At 36.6% G+C, this 22,176-nt stretch overlaps 1 protein-coding gene across 1 annotated transcript in view; it reads right to left on the reverse strand.

The window, feature by feature from the left end:
* Positions 1-10,589: 10,589 nt before the first annotated feature.
* Positions 10,590-22,176, reverse strand: part of LOC129741144 (potassium voltage-gated channel protein Shaw-like) — a 178,145-nt gene continuing 166,558 nt past the window's right edge. The window contains exon 11 of the mRNA XM_055732851.1: positions 10,590-10,600. Within this exon, the coding sequence (XP_055588826.1) occupies positions 10,590-10,600 (11 nt within the window). The remainder of the gene's footprint in view (positions 10,601-22,176) is intronic.

Genomic DNA, 22,176 nt, shown 5'->3' on the forward strand with positions numbered 1-22,176 from the left:
AAAAATGAAGGCTTAACATATTCAGCAATCTACTGTAAATATTTTGGGACAAATTTTCAAAAGTAACTTTTTTATTTGATGTATAAATAATGTTGAAGAACTTTAATATGAATAGTGAAATAGATATAAATTTCTTTTATTCACGAATTTTGTTAGCGAAAAATATCATTAGAATTCATTTTTCGAAAAAATGTCCAACGAACCCTTTCTCCTCTTTTTAAGTTGTCCTTCTTACGGTTTTGATTCAAACTTAAAATTGCAAATACAGATTTAAAAATTCTTCTAAAAAGCTTGATAGAGACTTCAAGCTCCAAATCAATTATTTTGTTTTTTTCGCAAGTTATAACCTTAACCTGAAATATAGCTTATACTTGGAAGACTGCCGCCGACCCTAGCCTAGAGTATAGTATAGTCTTCTAAGCCAGAAGTCATGCGATCGAGTCTCAGTCACGGCATACAAAGTACTATTTCGGTGGACTAGTGATGTTAGCATATGTAAGTTGCTCCCCCCGGTGGGGGAGCAAACTTAGTTAAACGGGGTCACCAAAATGTAAGTTGTTCCCCCCGGTGGGGGAACAAACTTAGTTAAACGTCCTGATCATCACTTCGGGTCACCAAGATGTCAATTGTTCCCCCCGGTGGGGGAACAAACTTAGTTAAACGTCCCGATCATCACGTCGGGTCACCAAGATGTCAGTTGTTCCCCCCGGTGGGGGAACAAACTTAGTTAAACGTCCCGATCATCACGTCGGGTCACCAAGATGTAAGTTGCTCCCCCCGGTGGGGGAGCAAACTTAGTTAAACTATTAAAATGTAAGTGGAGCAACTTCTTTAAACTACACTGGGCTGTGATATTTTCTTTCGGTTCACAACCGAACACACTTGCTTCTAACTTAGAACTGAACTATATTTTCTGAAATATTATTAACACTTACTTTTCACACAGTTTACTGCTGCTGACATCAGCAGTAAATGTGCGGCCCGCGTCAGCACTAAATGTGCGCGGGCTCCTTATACTTGAGCCAAGCCAAGCTTCGCGCGCTTGGCCTGCTCCTCTAGTTGGCGCAGCCGGCGTTGGCTGCGCCGCCAATGAAAGATGATCGCCGCGATGATAAGGGCCACGATGAAGGCCCCATCCATCGAGTACGATGCCACATCGTGCATCGTAATGGAATTTTCCACGTTGGTGTCGCCTCCGAATGGCCACATGCTTCGTCTGGGTGTCGAATAACTGACCAATAAATCGAGTGATCAATTCGATTTATTGGATCAATTTGCTGATATGGTCATTCTGGTGCTCCTCGTATCCATTCCCTAAGGAGTCACCAGGCGGATGTTACACCAACCACTTTTGTGAGATTGGGCCAGCGTTGCCCAATCTTTATGAAACTTCCATTTTTCTCCCCCTTTTGGGGCGCAGTCTGCCGCCCCAAATCGAATCAGTAGACCTTGGGGGTGGATCCTCTTCAAACTCAGCTGCTTGCTCGCAGTCTCATAGGTAAAATATTGTCCATGGCTCTGCGTAGCCATGCAAAATGCCGTCGGGTTTTTTCAAACGAATTGTGGTATTTATACGCAAGAATGAAGTCTTCGTGTATCTCTGGTATTGCCATGAAGATGCTTATCTTTTTAGTTTGTTCCTCATTGGTGTGATACTCTGGAGTATTGGGCCAATTAGTATGGCGTCCTAAGAATTCCGGACCATGTGTCCAGAATTTTCCTTTCTTTTCAACGAGCAGGCGCGTTGTGATTCCTCGAGAGATCATGTCCGCAGGATTTATCTCCGACGGCACATATCCCCATTGCTTTGGTGTAGTGTGCTGCAGAATTGCGATTACTCTGTTTTTCACAAACTGCTTCCAACGATCTGGCGATCCGTGTATCCACGCGATTACAACTTGTGAGTCACTCCAATAATACTCTTTGGATATACGTTCTCCGAAAAGTTTCTTGGCACGATGACCCAGCTCTGCCATAAGCAGTGCTCCTTTGAGTTCGAGTCGAGGTAGCGATATCTCCTTTAGTGGCGCCACTCGAGATTTTGCACAAAGCAAGTTCGTGGTAATGTTTCCTTCTGAGTCAATGTGGCGCATGTAAATGCATGCTCCATAAGCCTTGGTTGAGGCGTCCGAAAAGCCGTGGAGCTCTAGATAATGCGGCTTGCTCGGAATCGCCCTTCTAGGAAATTCCATTTCCTGCAATTTTGGCAATTCTTTCTTGATGTTTTGCCAAGCCGATGTGATTTCGTGGGGGATTTCGTCATCCCAGTTTAACTGATACTTCCATAACTGTTGAAGCAGGATCTTGGCTGACACGATTACGGGTTGTATCAACCCCAGTGGGTCGTAAAGGCGAAGGATTTCCGAGGCCAAGCCCCTTTTAGTCATAGTTTTGAACTCTTCTTTGAAACCTTCCGCTTTGAAGGTGAAGGTATCGTGTTTCGGCGACCAATGTAAGCCGAGTGTTTTGATCGCTTCGCGATCTCCAATTTGGATAGTTTGTTCGCGATCCTCTGCTGAGACCCTATCCAATATCGTTTCGTTGTTCGATGCCCATTTTCTTAATGGAAAACCTCTGTTTAAAAGCGCCCTTTCTAGCTTTTCCTTTATTTCTTTGAGCTCTTCTACGGTTGCTGCTCCCACCAGGAGGTTGTCCACGTATAAGCATTGTTGTATAATGTTGGCAATTTGCGGATTGACCGCTTTCATTTCCTCTCCCACCTGGTGCAACGCGCGGCAGGCCAGGAAGGAGGAAGACGCTTCACCGTATGTGACCGTCTTGAGTCTGTAGGTTTGAACCTTTTCCTGTGAGGTAAACCTATATAGGATACACTGAGCTCAGGTGTCATCCTCGTGTAGTAGAATCTGCCTGTACATCTTGGCGATGTCTGCACTGAGAACGTAATCTTCTCCGCGGAAGTCTAGAGACAGGTCGAACTGGTCTCGTTGTATAACGGGTCCAACTGCCTGGATGTCATTCAGCGCCATACCCGTGTTAGTCTTAGCGCTGGCGTCAAAAACTACCCTCAACTTAGTTGACGTTGAGTCGGGCTTTACCACGCACGAATGTGGTATGTAGTATCTGACCTTGCATTGGTCCTTGTTTTTGACCAGCTCCATGTGGTCTAGCTCCAAGTACTCCTTCATAAACTTGTCGTACTCTAGCTTCGTTTCCATATTCCGAGCGAGTCGTCGCTCTAGAGATAGCAGTCGTCGGTGCGCTTGCGTATATGAGTCCCCCAAGCATGAGAGCTCCCTTGTCCATGGGACTTGCACCACGAATTTTCCATTTGAATTGATTCGATAAGTCTCCCTGAAGTGTTGCTCCACTTCATTTTCCGTTGGGCAGATGTTCTCTCTGGCATCTGGTTCATCCCCTTGGAAGAATGTTTGAAAAAGTTGGTTTAGCTCCTCGTTCGAGCACTTTTCCTTCCTTGATTGTTCGTGTGCTAGCATTGCGCTAGGCTTTATGACTCCACCTGTATCCACGTAACAGGTGGGTTCCTTTTCAACGAGCAGGGGCGTTGATTTTACACTTGATTGTTTTTGTGCTAGCATTGCGCTAGGCTTTATGACTCCACCTGTATCCACGTAACAGGTGAGTCCCTTTTCAACGAGCAGGGGCGTTGATTTTACACTTGATTGTGCTAGCATTGCGCTAGGCTTTATGACTCCACCTGTATCCACGTAACGGGTGAGTCCCTTTTCAACGAGCAGGGGCGTTGATTTTACACTTGATTGTGCTAGCATTGCGCTAGGCTTTATGACTCCACCTGTATCCACATAACAGGTGAGTCCCTTTTCAACGAGCAGAGGCGTTGATTTTACACTTGATTGTGCTAGCATTGCGCTAGGCTTTATGACTCCACCTGCATCCACGTAACAGGTGAGTCCCTTTTCAACGAGCAGGGGCGTTGATTTTACACTTGATTGTGCTAGCATTGCGCTAGGCTTTATGACTCCACCTGTATCCACATAACAGGTGAGTCCCTTTTCAACGAGCAGGGGCGTTGATTTTACACTTGATTGTGCTAGCATTGCGCTAGGCTTTATGACTCCACCTGTATCCACATAACAGGTGAGTCCCTTTTCAACGAGCAGGGGCGTTGATTTTACACTTGATTGTGCTAGCATTGCGCTAGGCTTTATGACTCCACCTGTATCCACATAACAGGTGAGTCCCTTTTCAACGAGCAGAGGCGTTGATTTTACACTTGATTGTGCTAGCATTGCGCTAGGCTTTATGACTCCACCTGTATCCACGTAACGGGTGAGTCCCTTTTCAACGAGCAGGGGCGTTGATTTTACACTTGATTGTGCTAGCATTGCGCTAGGCTTTATGACTCCACCTGTATCCACATAACAGGTGAGTCCCTTTTCAACGAGCAGGGGCGTTGATTTTACACTTGATTGTGCTAGCATTGCGCTAGGCTTTATGACTCCACCTGTATCCACGTAACGGGTGAGTCCCTTTTCAACGAGCAGGGGCGTTGATTTTACACTTGATTGTGCTAGCATTGCGCTAGGCTTTATGACTCCACCTGTATCCACATAACAGGTGAGTCCCTTTTCAACGAGCAGAGGCGTTGATTTTACACTTGATTGTGCTAGCATTGCGCTAGGCTTTATGACTCCACCTGCATCCACGTAACAGGTGAGTCCCTTTTCAACGAGCAGGGGCGTTGATTTTACACTTGATTGTGCTAGCATTGCGCTAGGCTTTATGACTCCACCTGTATCCACATAACAGGTGAGTCCCTTTTCAACGAGCAGGGGCGTTGATTTTACACTTGATTGTGCTAGCATTGCGCTAGGCTTTATGACTCCACCTGTATCCACATAACAGGTGAGTCCCTTTTCAACGAGCAGGGGCGTTGATTTTACACTTGATTGTGCTAGCATTGCGCTAGGCTTTATGACTCCACCTGTATCCACATAACAGGTGAGTCCCTTTTCAACGAGCAGAGGCGTTGATTTTACACTTGATTGTGCTAGCATTGCGCTAGGCTTTATGACTCCACCTGTATCCACGTAACAGGTGAGTCCCTTTTCAACGAGCAGGGGCGTTGATTTTACACTTGATTGTTTTTGTGATCGTTTCGCGGTCCCTTGCTGACGTTGAACGTTGCCGCTCGATTTTGAGCCTTCGGAAAGTGTGCGCTCTCGATCGCCGTTTTACAGGTGAGCTGGTTCGCTATTTTTTCCAACTCCGATTTCAGCTCCTTCCAGGAGTAAATCTTCTGCAGATCGAGCCGTTCCTCCAGCTTAGTCAAGGTTCGCTCGTCTAGCCTCTCCTTGACTATGCAGTTCAGTAGTCCGTTGGCTACCCAATCAAGCTCTGATGCTTGAAGCGCTATCTGCTTGGTAGCTGATAGCATCGTATCCACCGCGTCAATCAACCCAAGGATGCTTTTTGGGTTTTGATCACGGGCTCGTTTGATCCGCAGCAACTGGAAGAAGTACCCCTCAAAGGCAATCCGTTTTTTATAGAATCGCTCTTCGAGCTTCGTCCATGCTGCATCAAATGGCAGACCGGAGCTTTCAAACGCCTCGCTCGCGTGTCTGGCCGGGTCAAAGTGCTCGAAGCACTTTCCTAAAAACGCGTACTTGTCAGCGTCCTCCGTAAGTGTGCTGATGCGCTTTTCGAAGCGGCCTTTGAAGGCCAACCATCCGGTGGGCGATCCGTTGAACCGCGGCAGCTCAATCCGCGGTAGATGATCCGATCGGCCCAGGCCGGCTGCAATGGTTTGATCCAATATGTTGTTTCTGCTCCCAGATGGACCATCGTTCTGGAAAGCTCTTTCTCGCTCGCTTATCCAGCCCAACAGCGTGGCCTTTGTTTCGGTGTAGCTATTCGTGAGGGGTCCCCTTCGTTCGGGGACACCCTCGATACCCTCAAGGGCCAACACCACCCTTGAGGCTTGCTGGAAGAGTGCTTCCAACAAATCGTGCTTTGCGCGTAGTAAGGAGACGTCTGGTACGTCTCCTACTCGAATTGCAGCGGCATACGTATTAATTTCTCGAATCGATCCTTCGAGCGCCGTCAGTTGTCTGGCATAGACCAAAATTTCTCCCGCTTGGGCCATGATTATTTTCCGTACTCACCGAAATCCAAACACCTTTTACCTGATTTCGAAACGCCCAATATTCAATTTACGTGCTGTGTACACAATGCAACGTCTCGGAACTCTTACTAAATATCACGACCACTATTTCAGTTACTTGTGATTTAGTCAACGGTGGGTCTTTCTAACGAATGCACTTCACAAAGTTTGGTATTCTTGCACTTGATCAGTTGGATAATATCGCAGATTACCAACGTTTGTAGATCGACCAAGATCCAGGACAGTTCACTTTTATAAGCGCTGCACTTTGATCAATCACACATAACAATGAGCCACTACAAACTGGAATGACTGGGCTGTGGCTGTGATTAATTAACTGTATCAAATCTCTGTTGACATTGCACCGTTTTATGTTCGCCTCTTTAAGCACTAACGTCCAACTCGCACGAATGTCTCAATTCGCAAACACTTAAATCTTACCTCCCCCCGTGGGGAGTGACTTTTTTCTTCAATTCTCGCGCACACGATGGCCAAATTTACTTAGCTCCCACCACAAGGGGAGTGAATCCCAGTTTTTACTGGTTGCGCACAGATAGTTCAAACCCTTAACTCTTACCTCCCCCCGTGGGGAGTGAATTTTTACTTCAACTGGCGCGCACACGATGGCCAAATTTACTTAGCTCCCGCTACAAGGGAGTGAATCCCAGTTTTACTGGTTGCGCACAGGCAATTGAAACACTTAAATTTACCTCCCCCCGTGGGGAGTGACTTTTTTCTTCAACTCGCGCGCAAACGATGGTCGGGAAGTTCCGTAACTTCCCGACCATCACGTCGGGGTCACCAAAATGTAAGTTGCTCCCCCCGGTGGGGGAGCAAACTTAGTTAAACGGGGTCACCAAAATGTAAGTTGTTCCCCCCGGTGGGGGAACAAACTTAGTTAAACGTCCTGATCATCACTTCGGGTCACCAAGATGTCAATTGTTCCCCCCGGTGGGGGAACAAACTTAGTTAAACGTCCCGATCATCACGTCGGGTCACCAAGATGTCAGTTGTTCCCCCCGGTGGGGGAACAAACTTAGTTAAACGTCCCGATCATCACGTCGGGTCACCAAGATGTAAGTTGCTCCCCCCGGTGGGGGAGCAAACTTAGTTAAACTATTAAAATGTAAGTGGAGCAACTTCTTTAAACTACACTGGGCTGTGATATTTTCTTTCGGTTCACAACCGAACACACTTGCTTCTAACTTAGAACTGAACTATATTTTCTGAAATATTATTAACACTTACTTTTCACACAGTTTACTGCTGCTGACATCAGCAGTAAATGTGCGGCCCGCGTCAGCACTAAATGTGCGCGGGCTCCTTATACTTGAGCCAAGCCAAGCTTCGCGCGCTTGGCCTGCTCCTCTAGTTGGCGCAGCCGGCGTTGGCTGCGCCGCCAATGAAAGATGATCGCCGCGATGATAAGGGCCACGATGAAGGCCCCATCCATCGAGTACGATGCCACATCGTGCATCGTAATGGAATTTTCCACGTTGGTGTCGCCTCCGAATGGCCACATGCTTCGTCTGGGTGTCGAATAACTGACCAATAAATCGAGTGATCAATTCGATTTATTGGATCAATTTGCTGATATGGTCATTCTGGTGCTCCTCGTATCCATTCCCTAAGGAGTCACCAGGCGGATGTTACACCAACCACTTTTGTGAGATTGGGCCAGCGTTGCCCAATCTTTATGAAACTTCCAGCATAAGTAAGATGCTAGCCATTATATCCTTGAAAGATTTACGCTTCAGTCTTAAGAAGAATTTAGATCTCTTCAAAGAAACATGGTGTTTCACTGAGATCCTATAGGTGTGTGTTCGTTAAAAAAAAGAAAAAATACTCACGTATTCCTAATTATAAACATAAAATATTTTGTAATTACCTATACGTAATTAATTTCAAATTGAAAACTGACTTTAAAATAATTTTTTTATTTTGAAATACTCAAATCAGTATCGGAAGAATTACATAAGATTCACGAATAAGGTTGCCAGAATTATCCAGGACAGATCCAGGCTATTTAAACGTAAAACCAGGTAAAATGCTGGCATCTGATTCCAAAATGTAGACTTAAAATCCGGGCAATATCCAGGAAAATTTGTTCGAAACCCAGGAATTACTCAACCCAATATCAAGAAAAAAAAATGAAATTTTTTTTATAAGCAGTTTTTGAATCGTATTTTTGGCTATCAAAAAACTTTTCATGAATACTTACTTTTTTAAAACTTGATCAAAAAATTTCGTTTTGGGAAGCATAAAAAAAATTTAAACAAAGTATGCTTTTTTTTTTGTTTTGCCAAAAAAAGTGAATGAATCAGGGCAAAATCCGGCCTTTTTTTTCAATGGAATCCGGGCAACCGAGCCGGACCGGACTTTTGTCAAATTGTGTATAAAATATCCGGGCAATCTTGCAACCTTATTCATAAGTCATAACCAGAACCCAGAAAATGAATTCAGAGTAAAAAAGTTTGAATTTAAAATGGAACTTAAAATCATGAACTGATACAAAGTGTACTAAAACAAACCAAAAAAAGTCAATGGGAATACTACAAAATCCTAGAGCATAGTCGGTAATGCGTTGGCCTTAAAAAGCCGGAGATCGCGGGTTCAAATCTGTTGAAACTTACGGTTTTCTTTGGTAGCAGCAAGCAGCAACTTCTGCTGCCACGAGCAGAACCAAAACAGTTTGTTTTGGTTCCGCATGCTTTGAGTCAATTCGCAATTGAAACAATAGCGGTGATGATTGATGATGACAGCTGATGATGGTAAACACGGTATAAATGTTTACATCATCACACTGTGAAGCCAAACAACTCAAATTGGGTTTGTGGTAACACAACAGTGTTGCCAGATATTCTGGGTAAGAATATCAAAGTACTCATTGAGAAATGAGTACTTTCCCGGTTAGGGAATATAAGATGTGGAAGTGACAATTAGCTATCGCTAATTAATATAGTTGTAATCTAATGACCTCATAGACGAAACATGAATAAAGATAACTCTATTCCACCACTGAAACCTGCGTTTTTAACAAAATCCTATGCAGTGCAGCCGGTATTTTTTTTCGATATTTTCCGAATAAAAAGTTTTTTTCATTTTTTTAACTTCCTTGTCAATCTAACCATTCCTGAAGCACTTTATAAAATAAAATAAAAATAATTGAAAAATGATATCTCAGTTTTTGCATTGCGAAAAACTAACTTATTTTTAGTTATGATACAAAAACTGTGATATGAAATCTTAACGAATCAGATGTTAATCAGAAAGTAAACCAATACATTTGTTGCATCATAATTCAATAATACTTTATGAGCATATCAGAAGTACAATAAACAAAAATGCAATTCTCAAATTAACATATTGATTAGAGTTCATTTCAAATACAGAATTTAAACTTAAAGTCGAGAATCAGATCTAGAATTATGAGTTTTAATTTTTCTTACTGTTATTCAAAAATAGATAGCTTAATTTTTTTCAATCTTTATTGAAAGTTTCATTTAAGAAATATTAAAGTTGTATGTGGTAATAGGATGAAAAAAATTATACCGATTCCCATTCAGAATAAAATTGGCATTGATGATGAATCAACGATCATTTGAATTTTGGAAAATTTCATCAAAACTTAATTTTAAAAAGCGAGAACAAATTTGAAATTTTTTTTTTCCTCTTAGAGTTAAGATGTAGCAAAGAGGGGTTGATTATTTGTTTTAATCCAATTTATGGATAAATTGGAACAAATTGAACACAAATTTGTTTGTTAAATTTGTTAAATAATTTAAAAAAAAAAAACAAGTCAGTTAAGATCGAAAACTTAAGAAAACAATACCGAGTACAAAGATGGTACTATTCAAATATTCTAAAGTTTGATTTTCGAATAATTTATCAAATCAATCAATTAAAACCTGTATCCTTAATAAATTCTCCCCTTATGAATTTTCTTTAAAATTAAAAGGTGACAAAAGTAGAATTTGATGCTTGTCCCGGTCAAATTGAATTTTATTTGAAAACAAGAAAATTGAAGATTGCTATATTTCACGAGTGATTATTGTAATAAGTCTTAAATTCATAACATCAAAATAATTCAAACGAAATTTTGTTTTTTTTTTTCAAATTCAAAGTATAAATTTTTAAGATTTAAAATATGAAATTTTGAATTTATCATTTACAATGTATGGAATGAACAGATGATTTTGTTTTGTATATTTGAGACACTTTACCATCTCCGCGGCATTTGTGTGGATAAAAAAAAGAATTGCAATTTTTGTTTGAATATTGCAAGCATAAAGATAACACTTTTTTTGGAATTCGGATTTATTCAGATCTAACTCAAGCTTTGCAATTTCGAAATTTTTTTTCGTAATGTTCATCAATATATCGAATCGAAACCTTTTTATAAATAGCAAAATCGCATTGAAATTTGAAGCACAGGTTTTTTAGTTTTGAAATTGAAAGTTTTGAATATTTTTTCACATCCAATTGACTACGAAGATCCTGGAAAGGAGAAAAGGTGGAAAGGAAAAAAGGAAGAAAAGGAGGAAAAAATATATGCTTTTAATACAATACTTTGATTCCCTTAAATTCAGAAATATAGTTTTCAAATGAATTCAGAAGGAAAAAAATAAACAAGCCAAGAAAAAAAAATTGTTTATTTAAATTAAAAAAATACTCACTGAGAATGGATGTTCAAAAGATATGTTTTTTATTATTTATAATAAGACTTTCTCGATATAATCATCATCCGATTCAAAAATTTATTTACCAATAAATTGATAATTATTTAACCCTTTCAAATGTGGAGTGGATAAAATTCAAATCATCAAATTGTGCAAAATTTAGGTTGATTTTTTTCTAGAAAATTTTGTATCTGCAAAAAAAATTATTGAACATATCGATTTGTTTTTATGAACCCAAGTGCCAGTTTCTAGCCTTAAAAATAGTTTATTAACTTAGTTCAAAGATATTTAAAATATTCAAGGCAAACAAAAGATAAAAAAAACAAACATCAAATTATTGATGTTTATCGTCTTTTTTGCTGATTCATTTGATATTGTGTAGCAGAAAGTAAATATCACATGGCTACCACTTTGTTGATGTGTTTATATAAATAATTGATTATACGTCTTGAGGAAAACACCTTCTTGCATATGGTGAACTTCTTTAGTGTTATGATTTGAGTTTGAATCACATAATTTTATAGAATTACAATTCAAATTTACCTTAAAAAGTTTATTATGATAAGTCCATCGTAATATGAAATGCCTTGTGTCGAACGATGAGCCTTTAGATGTGAATACTTATTAATAAATTTCTTGACTGAATTATTTTCAATCAATGTCTGGAAATAACTTTTTGTACTAAAAATTCAAATTGGAGAAAATACAAAGGGAATACCTAGGGAAGACCATTTATACATTCGTTTTACACAATATAGTTCAGATAGCTTGGGAAACAGGTTTTGATCAAAATTAATTAAGTAGAAGCGGAATTAAATTTTGTGGAACGTTGTTGGGTGGTTGAACTTCATTATGTGAAAAGTTCTTGAAATTATATAAACCAAGAAAAAAAGAGGCAGCTTGTCAAAGTTGAAAAACGGTACGCTGTTTTACGTGATTATTTTGTTTATGAATGTTATTGTAACGACATACATATTAATTGACCGACATTACAAATTCAAACAAACATCAATAAATTTTTCGACCTTTTAAAAAATTTGTTGATAATTTTATGAGAAAATATGCCAAGTAAGATGTATCAAAATTGTTTTTCATACATTTTCGAAAAATGCTACATTATTACACTGTTTTCAGTTGGGAGAAGATTAAAGTCCGTGTTTCTTTGCAGGTAGAAATGAGGATGCTCAAGTTTATTATTCTGTTTTGAAAAAAAAAAAAAGACTCGGTCATTGTCGAAATGTTAAAAAATTTTGAATCGTGATATTTGTAATACTAGCTAGCATGTTTGGCTCTCTTAATTGTTTGATTTATTTGAATTGAATCCCAAACTCTTAGAAATACTTTTTATAAGACTTTGGTTTTAAAAAAAGAAGCACAACAGTTACAAAAATATGTTAAGTGAATTGATTCACTTAAATAAAATCATTTGTGGTCATAAGAGTTTTCTGAAATTCCTTCAAATTTTGAGGGTTTCAGCGAATTAGGTTTTGAGAAAAAAAAACCTTTTGAAATAGTGATTTGCGATATTAAACTGTAAACTCATAGGCTTTCTGGGTGTTTCTTTCGTTTGAACCTTCCTAGAAATCCATTTTGTTGTTTTTGTCCAATCAGTTATGAAGAAGACTTCCTATAATGTTGCCGTAGAGATTTGCAGTTTTTGATTTCCATTGAATGATGGTGGCTCCAGAGAGTAGTCAGTTAAATGGAGATCGTTTATTGATGCATTGGATGCGCGACGATACCTGCTGGTTGTGATAAGGGTTTTTTTTTATCGGTTTAAGATTTCAGTTGAAATTTATCCCAGAATAATTAAAATTTTGAAAGATCGAACCAAAAAATCTTAACGTTATGGAGATACTCTCAAGACTATAGAAGGATTATCATCTTTAGAAAATTCAGAATAAAAAATATTCTTTTAAAGTTGCCGACTTTTGCCAGAATTCATCAGTTTAAGGTCGACTATTTGTTGGATTTTGACAAGAAACACAATGCTCATTTTCCTTTTAAAATAAAGATTGGTTTGCAAAATTATCAAAAAAAAAAATCCATTATCTAAATAATTTTGATGGAGAATTAACGTGCCGAATTTGAGAAAGTGATAGTTCTTTTGATTTCTTTTTTTCAACCTATCAATCTTATAACTTGAAAATAACTTTATTTATTATGATGTAACAGTCGTGAAAAATCTTAAAATTTTTGCACCTGACAGAATGAGTTTGATTGTCTAGCCTAGATTTTTTTTTAAATAATAAAATATTAAGTGTCTCATTACGTCAAAGCACGATTTGAAAATTAAGTTTTTGATAGAATCTGCAAACTTTACATGTTTTTTTAAGTCCGATTTGGTAAGAGTCCAAAAAGTTTCAATTCGTCCCGCATGAGAACAATATGGCGGATTCATCTCCTTCGGTACGATCTGGACTTTGTCGGATTTTAGCCAAGCCATCGTGTTTTTTTTTGTTTGTATCGTTAATAAATAGAGGGATTAGCCTAAAATTTTCACCCTCGGATTTGGAAAATTACATTTCTACAATTCTTTATCAAATTTCACTGTCGAATTTACTTATTTTTTGGAATCTTATTAGCATTTCTAAACTTTCTTTTTGTTTTGTCACTTTTAGTCCTCCTTCCGGTAAAATACTGTGTCTTTGAATAAGTGAACTGATGCTAAAATTGGCATCAGGTATTTTTCTGTCCACGAAACTGCTTTCCTCTCCTAATTCCGAATCGAAGTTCAGACCGCTCCAATATTTACTTCTTCCATTTTCACTGATTTACTCAGCAAAATTTTGAGGATAGTACATTATTTGTAAACAATAGTTTTGCGCGTTTTCGGAGAAACGCTTGTCATTCATTTTGATAATAAAGATTTTAACTTGAATTAACTAAACTAAAATTCTGAAATTTTCCTTTTTTTAAATTGAAATTTCATAAGCCAACATGTTAAGTTGACTTGAACTAATTAAACTAAAATTCTGAAATTTTCCATTTTTTAAATTGAAATTTCATAAGCCAACATGTTAAGTTGCCAGCATTTTTAGCTTCCAGTATTGGATAGGCATTTTAGAAATGAGTTTGGGATTATGATTATGAAATAAAAAAATACATATTGACTGATGCGTAACAACCTAGTTGATTGATGTTCGGAAGCCTTCAGCTTCACCCAAATTTTTCTCGGCAAGAGGCAAGCTTTCTCCATTTAAGCCTGCCCCGGAAACAACTTTCAAACGTGTATGATTCTGCTTTATTGTGTTGTGTTGTTGAAGGTACCTTCCTACATTTTTCTCAATCATTCTCCCTCCCGGGTACTCTTCGAAGAAAACGACAGAAAAAAAAACAGAACGTCATTAAGAGCTGAAAACTGCACGCTCCAAGGAAAACGGGAACGTGAACAATTTCGAACTGGATGCCGAACATCAGCTGTTGGAATAAATTGGGTAGCAATTTTTTGTTTCCGCTTTGCTCCTCCTTTGTTGTTTGATTTTGTTTTTTTTTAAGTTGTTTTTCCTGATGTTATTTTTTGATTTTTTTTAGCGATGAGTGAGGCTAGCTAAAAAGGAAAAACAATGTAGAGGAAAAATATGTTCGATATTGCGCATTCTTGAACAAGATGGATTGAGTGGTTGGTTAAGTTGGGTACAGAAATGAAAATGTGACATCCAGCTTAAGAAGAAGAGCGTAGGATTCGTAGCTAGAAATGGAATAATTGTGCAAAAGTGGAAGGAAAAAACGAGCAATTTGTGCTTAAAGAAGCAAAGAACGATTCGGATTGTTCAATGCTGATGGACTGATGCTTTTTATGAAGAGCACAAAATAAACATGTTGAAAAAAACGAAATTCCAGATGATTTCCTCGAATCGAGTGTTTCTTTATGAGTTAGCTCACCTGGTCACTGAATAATCATTTAACTATTTTCAAAAAATCTTTGGAGCTAAAAGAGCATCAATTCAAATTAACGAATATTGATTGCTAAATGATAGAGTACTTCAACATCATCCCAATAAAAATCTCAATTCGAAGTTCCCAAAAAGTCATCGACAACTATCAAACGACCTGTCAGCACAAGTGTTGGTTCGATTATCGTGAAGTTGACTTAATTTCACTGGAATCTATTCAAACCGTCAAGCCAACGAAGCATGTAACAGCATCCTCAGGATGTGCTTTCAGTTCCGAAAAATCCTCGGGAAAATAGTGGCTCCAGAGAGTAAGCTACCACGTATAAATCATAAGAGCATAGGAAGATCGAGGAACACAAAGCAGCAGTATCCCAAAAGTGCCGACATGATTAATGCATTCAATTCTTTATATTCCTACTGCTTCGCATATCCGATTTGCCATCCGACTTTTGCTGCTTTCCCATCTCACTCTTGTTGGGTGCAAATATGTTCCCGACATTATTATGCTGGCGAAAATGCCGAAAGCGATTTTTTCTCCGTGCTTCCGCTCGCATTCGCAGATGCATATAGTTTTGCAGAGTTGACAGAAAAAAGATGACAGAAAAAGGAAAATGAAATCAAGGGATAGAAAGTGAATCCAATGATCCTCTCGTCTTGGGGGCAAAATGTGTGTCTTATGAATTTAATAATGTGCTCCCAATGTATGGTTTTGGTGCCAGAGTGTGTATGTTTGCGAATGGTTTGAGTTTGTGAAACGGGCTCATCTGAGCTGCGGTAGACATAAAACCATATGTGCGATGCTATTTTTCTTGAATTACTTTGAGAAAACACTGGAGGTGCAATGAATCCTAGAGGAGTCTGATTCCATTATGAATGAAAATATTAGCTGTTGAAACAGGAAAAAGTTCCCAATCTTTTTCACATTCCAACAGCTGGATCTAACTGGATTACTAGGAAAGTATTTAATGCAATTTTTTCGAACGATTTTTTAGTTAAACTGATTTAAAAGTTTGTGGTCTAAGGGAGATCATACATAATAATTGAATTTTAACATCACAATTATAGGATAAAGCATATTAAAATCTATTTTGGTTTTCCTTTCTTAGTACTGAAAATTGTTCATTTAACGGTCTTGTTTACTTTCAAGAGAACGTTTACCATTTATTGTGTAAACAAATATTGATTCTTGGTTTTCCAATTATTCGTCGAATTCATCGATCAGGATGTCTCATAATTGTGATTGTCCAATGCAAAAAAAAAACAATTTATTCAATTATGTCATATTTATTGACATTCGGGATATCGTTACTATCGGAAAATGTACAACTGAGTGTGTCTGAGGGCGGATATCTATTAAATATTTTGCTGCGTGATTAATCTGTAGCTTTATGCAATCAGCATCCTCACCCGTCTTCGTCCTGAAATTGCATTATCTGAACAATAAAAAAAAAGCTCAATTTTATCACTGCAACAAACAAGCTCTTCCCCAGAATCAACGACAAAATTTGGCATCCACAGTCAGGCGCAGGGGTCAGTTGATTCACGTGGATAGTCGTGGATAACTCCAAACGCCACGCTCCTCACCCCCGGTCGAATTAATGAGTGCCACGGAATTTAATTACGCGCGAACCAGCTGTCATTTCGCGTTTGTTTACCAGAGAGAAGGAAAACTTGCCATTAAAAAAATATATCCGTAATGACCGCCGAAATATATTCCGGCACGTGCCAGGGCAGTGCAAGATTCATTGTGTCGATGCACCGATCGTTGTGAATGGTGAACTTTGGCACTCTGTCTGTCGATCTGAACTAGTTGAATTTGTGCTCCAGTTCAAACTTCATTGGCAGTTAATTGGATTTTGTTGCTGCTCTAAAACGGAACACGATTGGCAGCTGTTTATAAACGTGTTGGCAATAACTTTTTTGAGGGGACGCGTTCTGCTTGGATAAATGATTAAGCTCCGACAATGCCACATCGGAATGATAAAATTCTGATACCTACAGAGTTTCTGGATTTTTTTAATAACAAATTAAAATTCCATAAATTATGAACATTGTAAAGTGAAAATCCTACAAATGGGTTTCTCTCATCTGTACAAATTTGTAATCGAAAAGAACTTTTAAAATAATGTTTTGGCTACAAAAAACAGCTATGGCTTAAAATTAATTTAATTGAAATGTTCCCAGGTATATTCGTTATGGAGTGAATTGAAGTATAATCATAAAAAATTACAATGCAAATGGTGTTGAAGTAAAAACTTAAACCTTTTATGCATAGAGTTGTTTTCACAAAAAAATATTCCAGAGATTTAGTTAAGTTAGCTCATGGTATTTTTAGTACGATTTTTTAATGCATATGTGAGATATCTAAAAAAAAATATGTGGAAAAAATGCAAAAATCAAACTTTTTTTTTTTTGAAAAAAGTAGTTTTTGGAAAATCGCTGTTATTTCTTCACATTTGCAAATTCTAACAATTTTTTTAATCTCAATCAATCACATCACAAACACTTTTCCGCACCCAATTATAAAGGTGCGAAAGAAATTTACAAAATCGTATTGAAATAAATTAAGAATCTAAAGAATATTTTTTCAACTTTGATGGGGCAAAACTTTAATTATACTCAAAATAACGTTGTTGTGTTATTCCAATAAAAACGATGTTATTTCACTGAATCAGCAACAGCAATGCTCATTTTTAAAAAGTCATGCATTAAAGAGGGATTAAAATTCCTGAATTCCTTTGCAATTGTATCGTGAAGTTATAAATTTTTTGGCTCCTAAAGTAAAAAAAAAATTTAATTTGAATCGGCTCACACCTTGAGACTTTAAGGAGCCTAAATATAAAATTAAAAAATTTATAACATGATTTTCATAATACATATCTGGTTTGGAAAAAAATTCTGCGTTTGCTAAGCGATAAACGCACAATGCTGAAATTTTCGCTACTTATTTGAAGAATTTATACATTTTTTTTTAAATTTCATTTGAATATATACTAAGGATACCAGAATTTTTCTCAACGGCAAATTTTAACCAAAAAAACCTAGCAAATTTTGGGCATTAAATTTTAAAAATTGTCAACCCAAAAACCGGGCAATATCGGAGCAAATTTTTCCAAATTCAAGTAATTGTTCAATTCAAACCTAGAAGGAATTATTTAAATCAATATTTTCTTATCAAAACACATCGTCAAATTAATAATCAAATTTTAGGCTACTTCAAAATCGTTAATATTTCTCTTATTAAAATTTACTCGAACATTTTCATACTTAGACAAAGAAAAAAAACAAAATAAAATTTCTAATTAAATTAAGTTTTTTCTTTGGTTTTCAAAATAATGTAAAAATTCGGGTATAAACCGAAATTTTGTCAACAAATTTCAGGCAACCAGGCCAGACCAGACCTTTTCCAAATACTGTATCAGATATTCGAAACAGTTCGAATAAAACCGGGCAATCTGGCAAGGATAATGCCATTCGACCTTTAATAACAATAAATCCAAAAAGCATGACAAAATAGGAGTGTCGTTGTACACGTTTTGTTGAATTTCAAATTACTGTAGTCTGAAAAGTTTCTTTTTTAATTAAAACGAACGATACAATTTTTAAAAATTTGTAAAATTGATATTTTGATTTGAAATTTTGTATGGAAGTACAAGAAAAATTGTTCGGAACATTATACTTTTTAAGTATTTCTGGAAAATTTTGTTCTCACGCAATGCAAATGAAATTCTAATATATTAATTCTAGAAAATTTTCTGGCTAAAACTTTGCGAAAACGAGATGGTAGAAAAAGTGAGAAAAAGTTATTTCGTCCAAACAGAGAACTATTTTTTTTCTCATGAAATTTTAAGTCTAAACTCGCTTAGAAAGCGCCTGGATGATATGCAAACAGGAGCAAAAAGTTAAAGTTTTCTAAGTGTAATCCATGCTTTCACTAACCCGAGGTGGTCCTTCCTCCGACTACCTTGGAATAGTAGGGTTCTTCTGTATTTATGAACTTCTGTATGTAGTGACATTTTAGATGATTTTTATTACAAATTTCATTGAGCAAAATGTGTATATGATTTTAAGTTGTTGAATTCATCAACAATATTAATTGTTGTTCCCTGAAGTTCTGCATCTTTAAAAACTGTTGGACCAAAACGAGAGCGATGGGTTTTCCAAAGAATAAGGAACTTGAAAATTAATCGATAAGAGTATCCCAATGCAAAATCTAAGAATTTCAGTGTTTTTAGGAGAATTTGATCAAAAATTATATGTTTCATAATTTTTGATCATATTGTCACAAAAAAAGTTCTCATATATAAGTGAAATCCCTATCTATAATAAAAGTAGAATTTTGGATTCAACAAAAGAAATGCAGTTATTGGCTTTTCTGTTTCATGCTTTCCGGTGAATTTGAAATCAAATAATAACATTTCTTTGGACGTTTCGACCTACTACTTTCAGCCATCCTCAGAAAACTATATCAGAAACAAAAACTATTTTTTTTTGTTCGATTATAGTCGTTTTACCATCTTTATGACATTCGCGATTTTATCTACGTTGCAGTTGGCGGATCATTATTGAAAAACTTATCCGGTACAACTGTGTTCGATGTTTACTCTTGGGCTCGAACTCGGGGACATCGGCTCAGGAGACAACAGACTTTCCAACTTGCCGTGTTTGTTGACGTCGTTAAACAACGGATTAAAAAACGACGTCACCGAATGCGATGACAGCAAGCAACATCAAGACATCAATAGTTTTTGTATTCTGCTATAGTTCTCTGAGGATGACTGAAAGAAGTAGGCCAAAACGTCAAAGGAAATGTTTTTATTTGATTTCAAATTCACCGAAAAGTATCAACTAGAAAAGCTAATAAGAACCAACGGTGATCAAAGCTCGTCAACAAAAATGCAGTTATCATATATCTGCACACATCAATTTAGGTAGAATATAGTTACATCAAAGCTACAATATGAAAATAAAGGACTTATGAGGAATCTTGATGGAAGACTTCTAAAATCATCAAAAATTTATTTTTTATTGCTTTGCAAAACCATTTTCTGTCTTGCCTTATCTATTTATTGAAAGAAGTTTTGAAGAATTTGATACAACTGGAGAGTGTTTTAGAACAAACTTTTTTTTTCGATTTTTTAGTTTTTCATAAAACATGATGACAGTTTAAGTTTTCTAGATGTAATCAAAAATCTTCCGAATGATATTTACTAGCTTTACCCTGTGTGTGCTGGAGGTTCCAACTTGGAACACACCCGCCTGAGAAAAATAAATAAATGATAAATACGTTTATATTGAATAAATTTCCTTTTTTATTTCCTGAAGCTTTATATGAAACTTAAATTTTTCTAATATTAAAACTCCTAAAATGCAGTAGCTATCTATTCAAATAACTCGTAGAAGAATTAATAATGCTTTTACACAGTAAATTTTTAAAAATAATCTTGTATTTGTTGAAAAACTCAAGTGGTGCTATTCTTATTTCGCACCCTTTTTCACATTTTTGGTCCTCAACGCCAATTGCTACGTCCAAAAAAAGTAAACTTATGCTTGGTTTATCCGTTAAGTAATTCAGAACAAACTGTGGAAGAAAATTTTCGTAATTTTCAATCATTCATATTTTAACAAGAAAAACACACATTCTTATTTCGCTCACTGTAGCAAATCGTTAACCATGGTTTCTTTTTAATATTGACCATATTCCCAGAAAAGATACGAGTTATTCGATTGAATTTTATTTTTTTATTTCGAAACTTCTCACTTCTCAAGAAATGGGAAAATATAAAAATTTTAATAACGGAAACTTCGTTCTTGATCTAAAATTTCTTTTTTTTTAAACCTTGGTAAATGAATTCTACTAACACTTATCGATCGTTTATTGGATAATGATTTTTGAAAATTTACGCAAAAAATAAATTAAGGGATAATTAAATAAAACTTGTGAAAATATAATATGCGCATTTGTCACGGTGCATAATTAAAACAGTCAGGTATAGGTAAATGCAGAAGTGTTGGTAAGATTTGTGGAACTGTAGAGAGTGTGCATAGTCGCTTTCGGTTTTTGATTAAGTGAGAACAAGAGAGAATAGTTCGATAATAAACTCTGCCCGAGCGAAAATGAGAGAGATGTGGCTTAACGAAGTCGAAATTCTTCATACAGTCAGTTTAGAAACAAATTTTGAGACAGAAGGTTGTGTTATGAAACGCAGAAAACATCTAGTCGCGAAAATTGTATTTTAATAAATGAACTTTGAAAAACACATTTCCGATGGATCCTCATTTCGCACGTTTTTTTTGCGAAGGTGCAAATGTAATCTCGGGAGTTAAAAGGGGAAAAAAATTAATGAATCAATTTCGGTCTCATATTCTTTCCATTAGAGCAAGGCCGGATTAAAGGGGGGGCAAAAGGGGCAATTGCCCCGGGCCTCCCGGTGCAGGGGGCCCCCCGAGGAGGAAAAAAATAAACATTACTTTAATCATACTACCTCAATTTCTACAAATCTATGAAAAGAAATCAAAACAAGAAAATCGGAATGAAGACTTTAAATATAACAACTGAAGGGGCCCCCGTGAAATAATATCTAGAAAAGTTTTACTCTTACATAATTTAAGGGCCCCCCCTAGAGGAAGCAGTGAAGAAGTTCTTCCGCAAGAACATCAAAATCTTGGTATTGAATTTCAAAAATTTTCAACCCAAAACTTTGACAAAAATAATGTGAACCGAATTCAAAAAATAAAAAAACAAGGGAATATGAGGAAAAACAACTCAAATTTTCTTTTTTTTTTATCGAAACATCTAAGTCTGGTAAAATAAAGAAAAACATCTCCTCATTTTCATTTCATGCAAACGTCTTGCACAATTATAATGTTTATTATTATGTTAACTTTCCAAGTAATGGATACTGCTCTAAAATAGCAGCTTATTTCGTCAAAACTGGCTCACAGTGCTAAGAGAGAACAGAGAAGCTTTATGATAAACATTTCAAAATTTTACCAGGGATCAAATTTTGGACCAATTGACAGAACTGAGTTTCTTCATAGAATTTCCATCCCAATTTTTGTCTTAGGTTTGAAATTCGTATTAAAACATTTTCATCTGATTTAACCAAAATGTTACCATATACTGAAGTAAATATCCTGAATTCAGCATATCATTTTCCAAATCATTTTTCATTCTCAAATTATAATAACATAATACGATCTCATAGTTGAGTTGCTAATATCATTGAGTGATTCTTTTAACATGAATATTTCTATGTTTTTTTTTTATCTCTAATTTTTTCGGATTCAGTTAATTGAGATTTTCATGTCTTGTGTTGTTACTTCAGTTACTAAAGTTCATATCCATGGTTTTTCTGAATTTTGAGAACTCATAGTCTTTGTTTTAGATTCTTAACTCATTTAGATCTGTCTTTTTTCAATGATTCTGTATTTTAGTCATTTAACTCTATTATGAATTGATTTTTTTTTTCAAACGATCATTTTTTAATTTATACCC

This window comes from Uranotaenia lowii, chromosome 2, assembly GCF_029784155.1.
Source record: "Uranotaenia lowii strain MFRU-FL chromosome 2, ASM2978415v1, whole genome shotgun sequence".
In the NCBI taxonomy this organism is placed as follows: Eukaryota; Metazoa; Arthropoda; class Insecta; order Diptera; family Culicidae; genus Uranotaenia; species Uranotaenia lowii.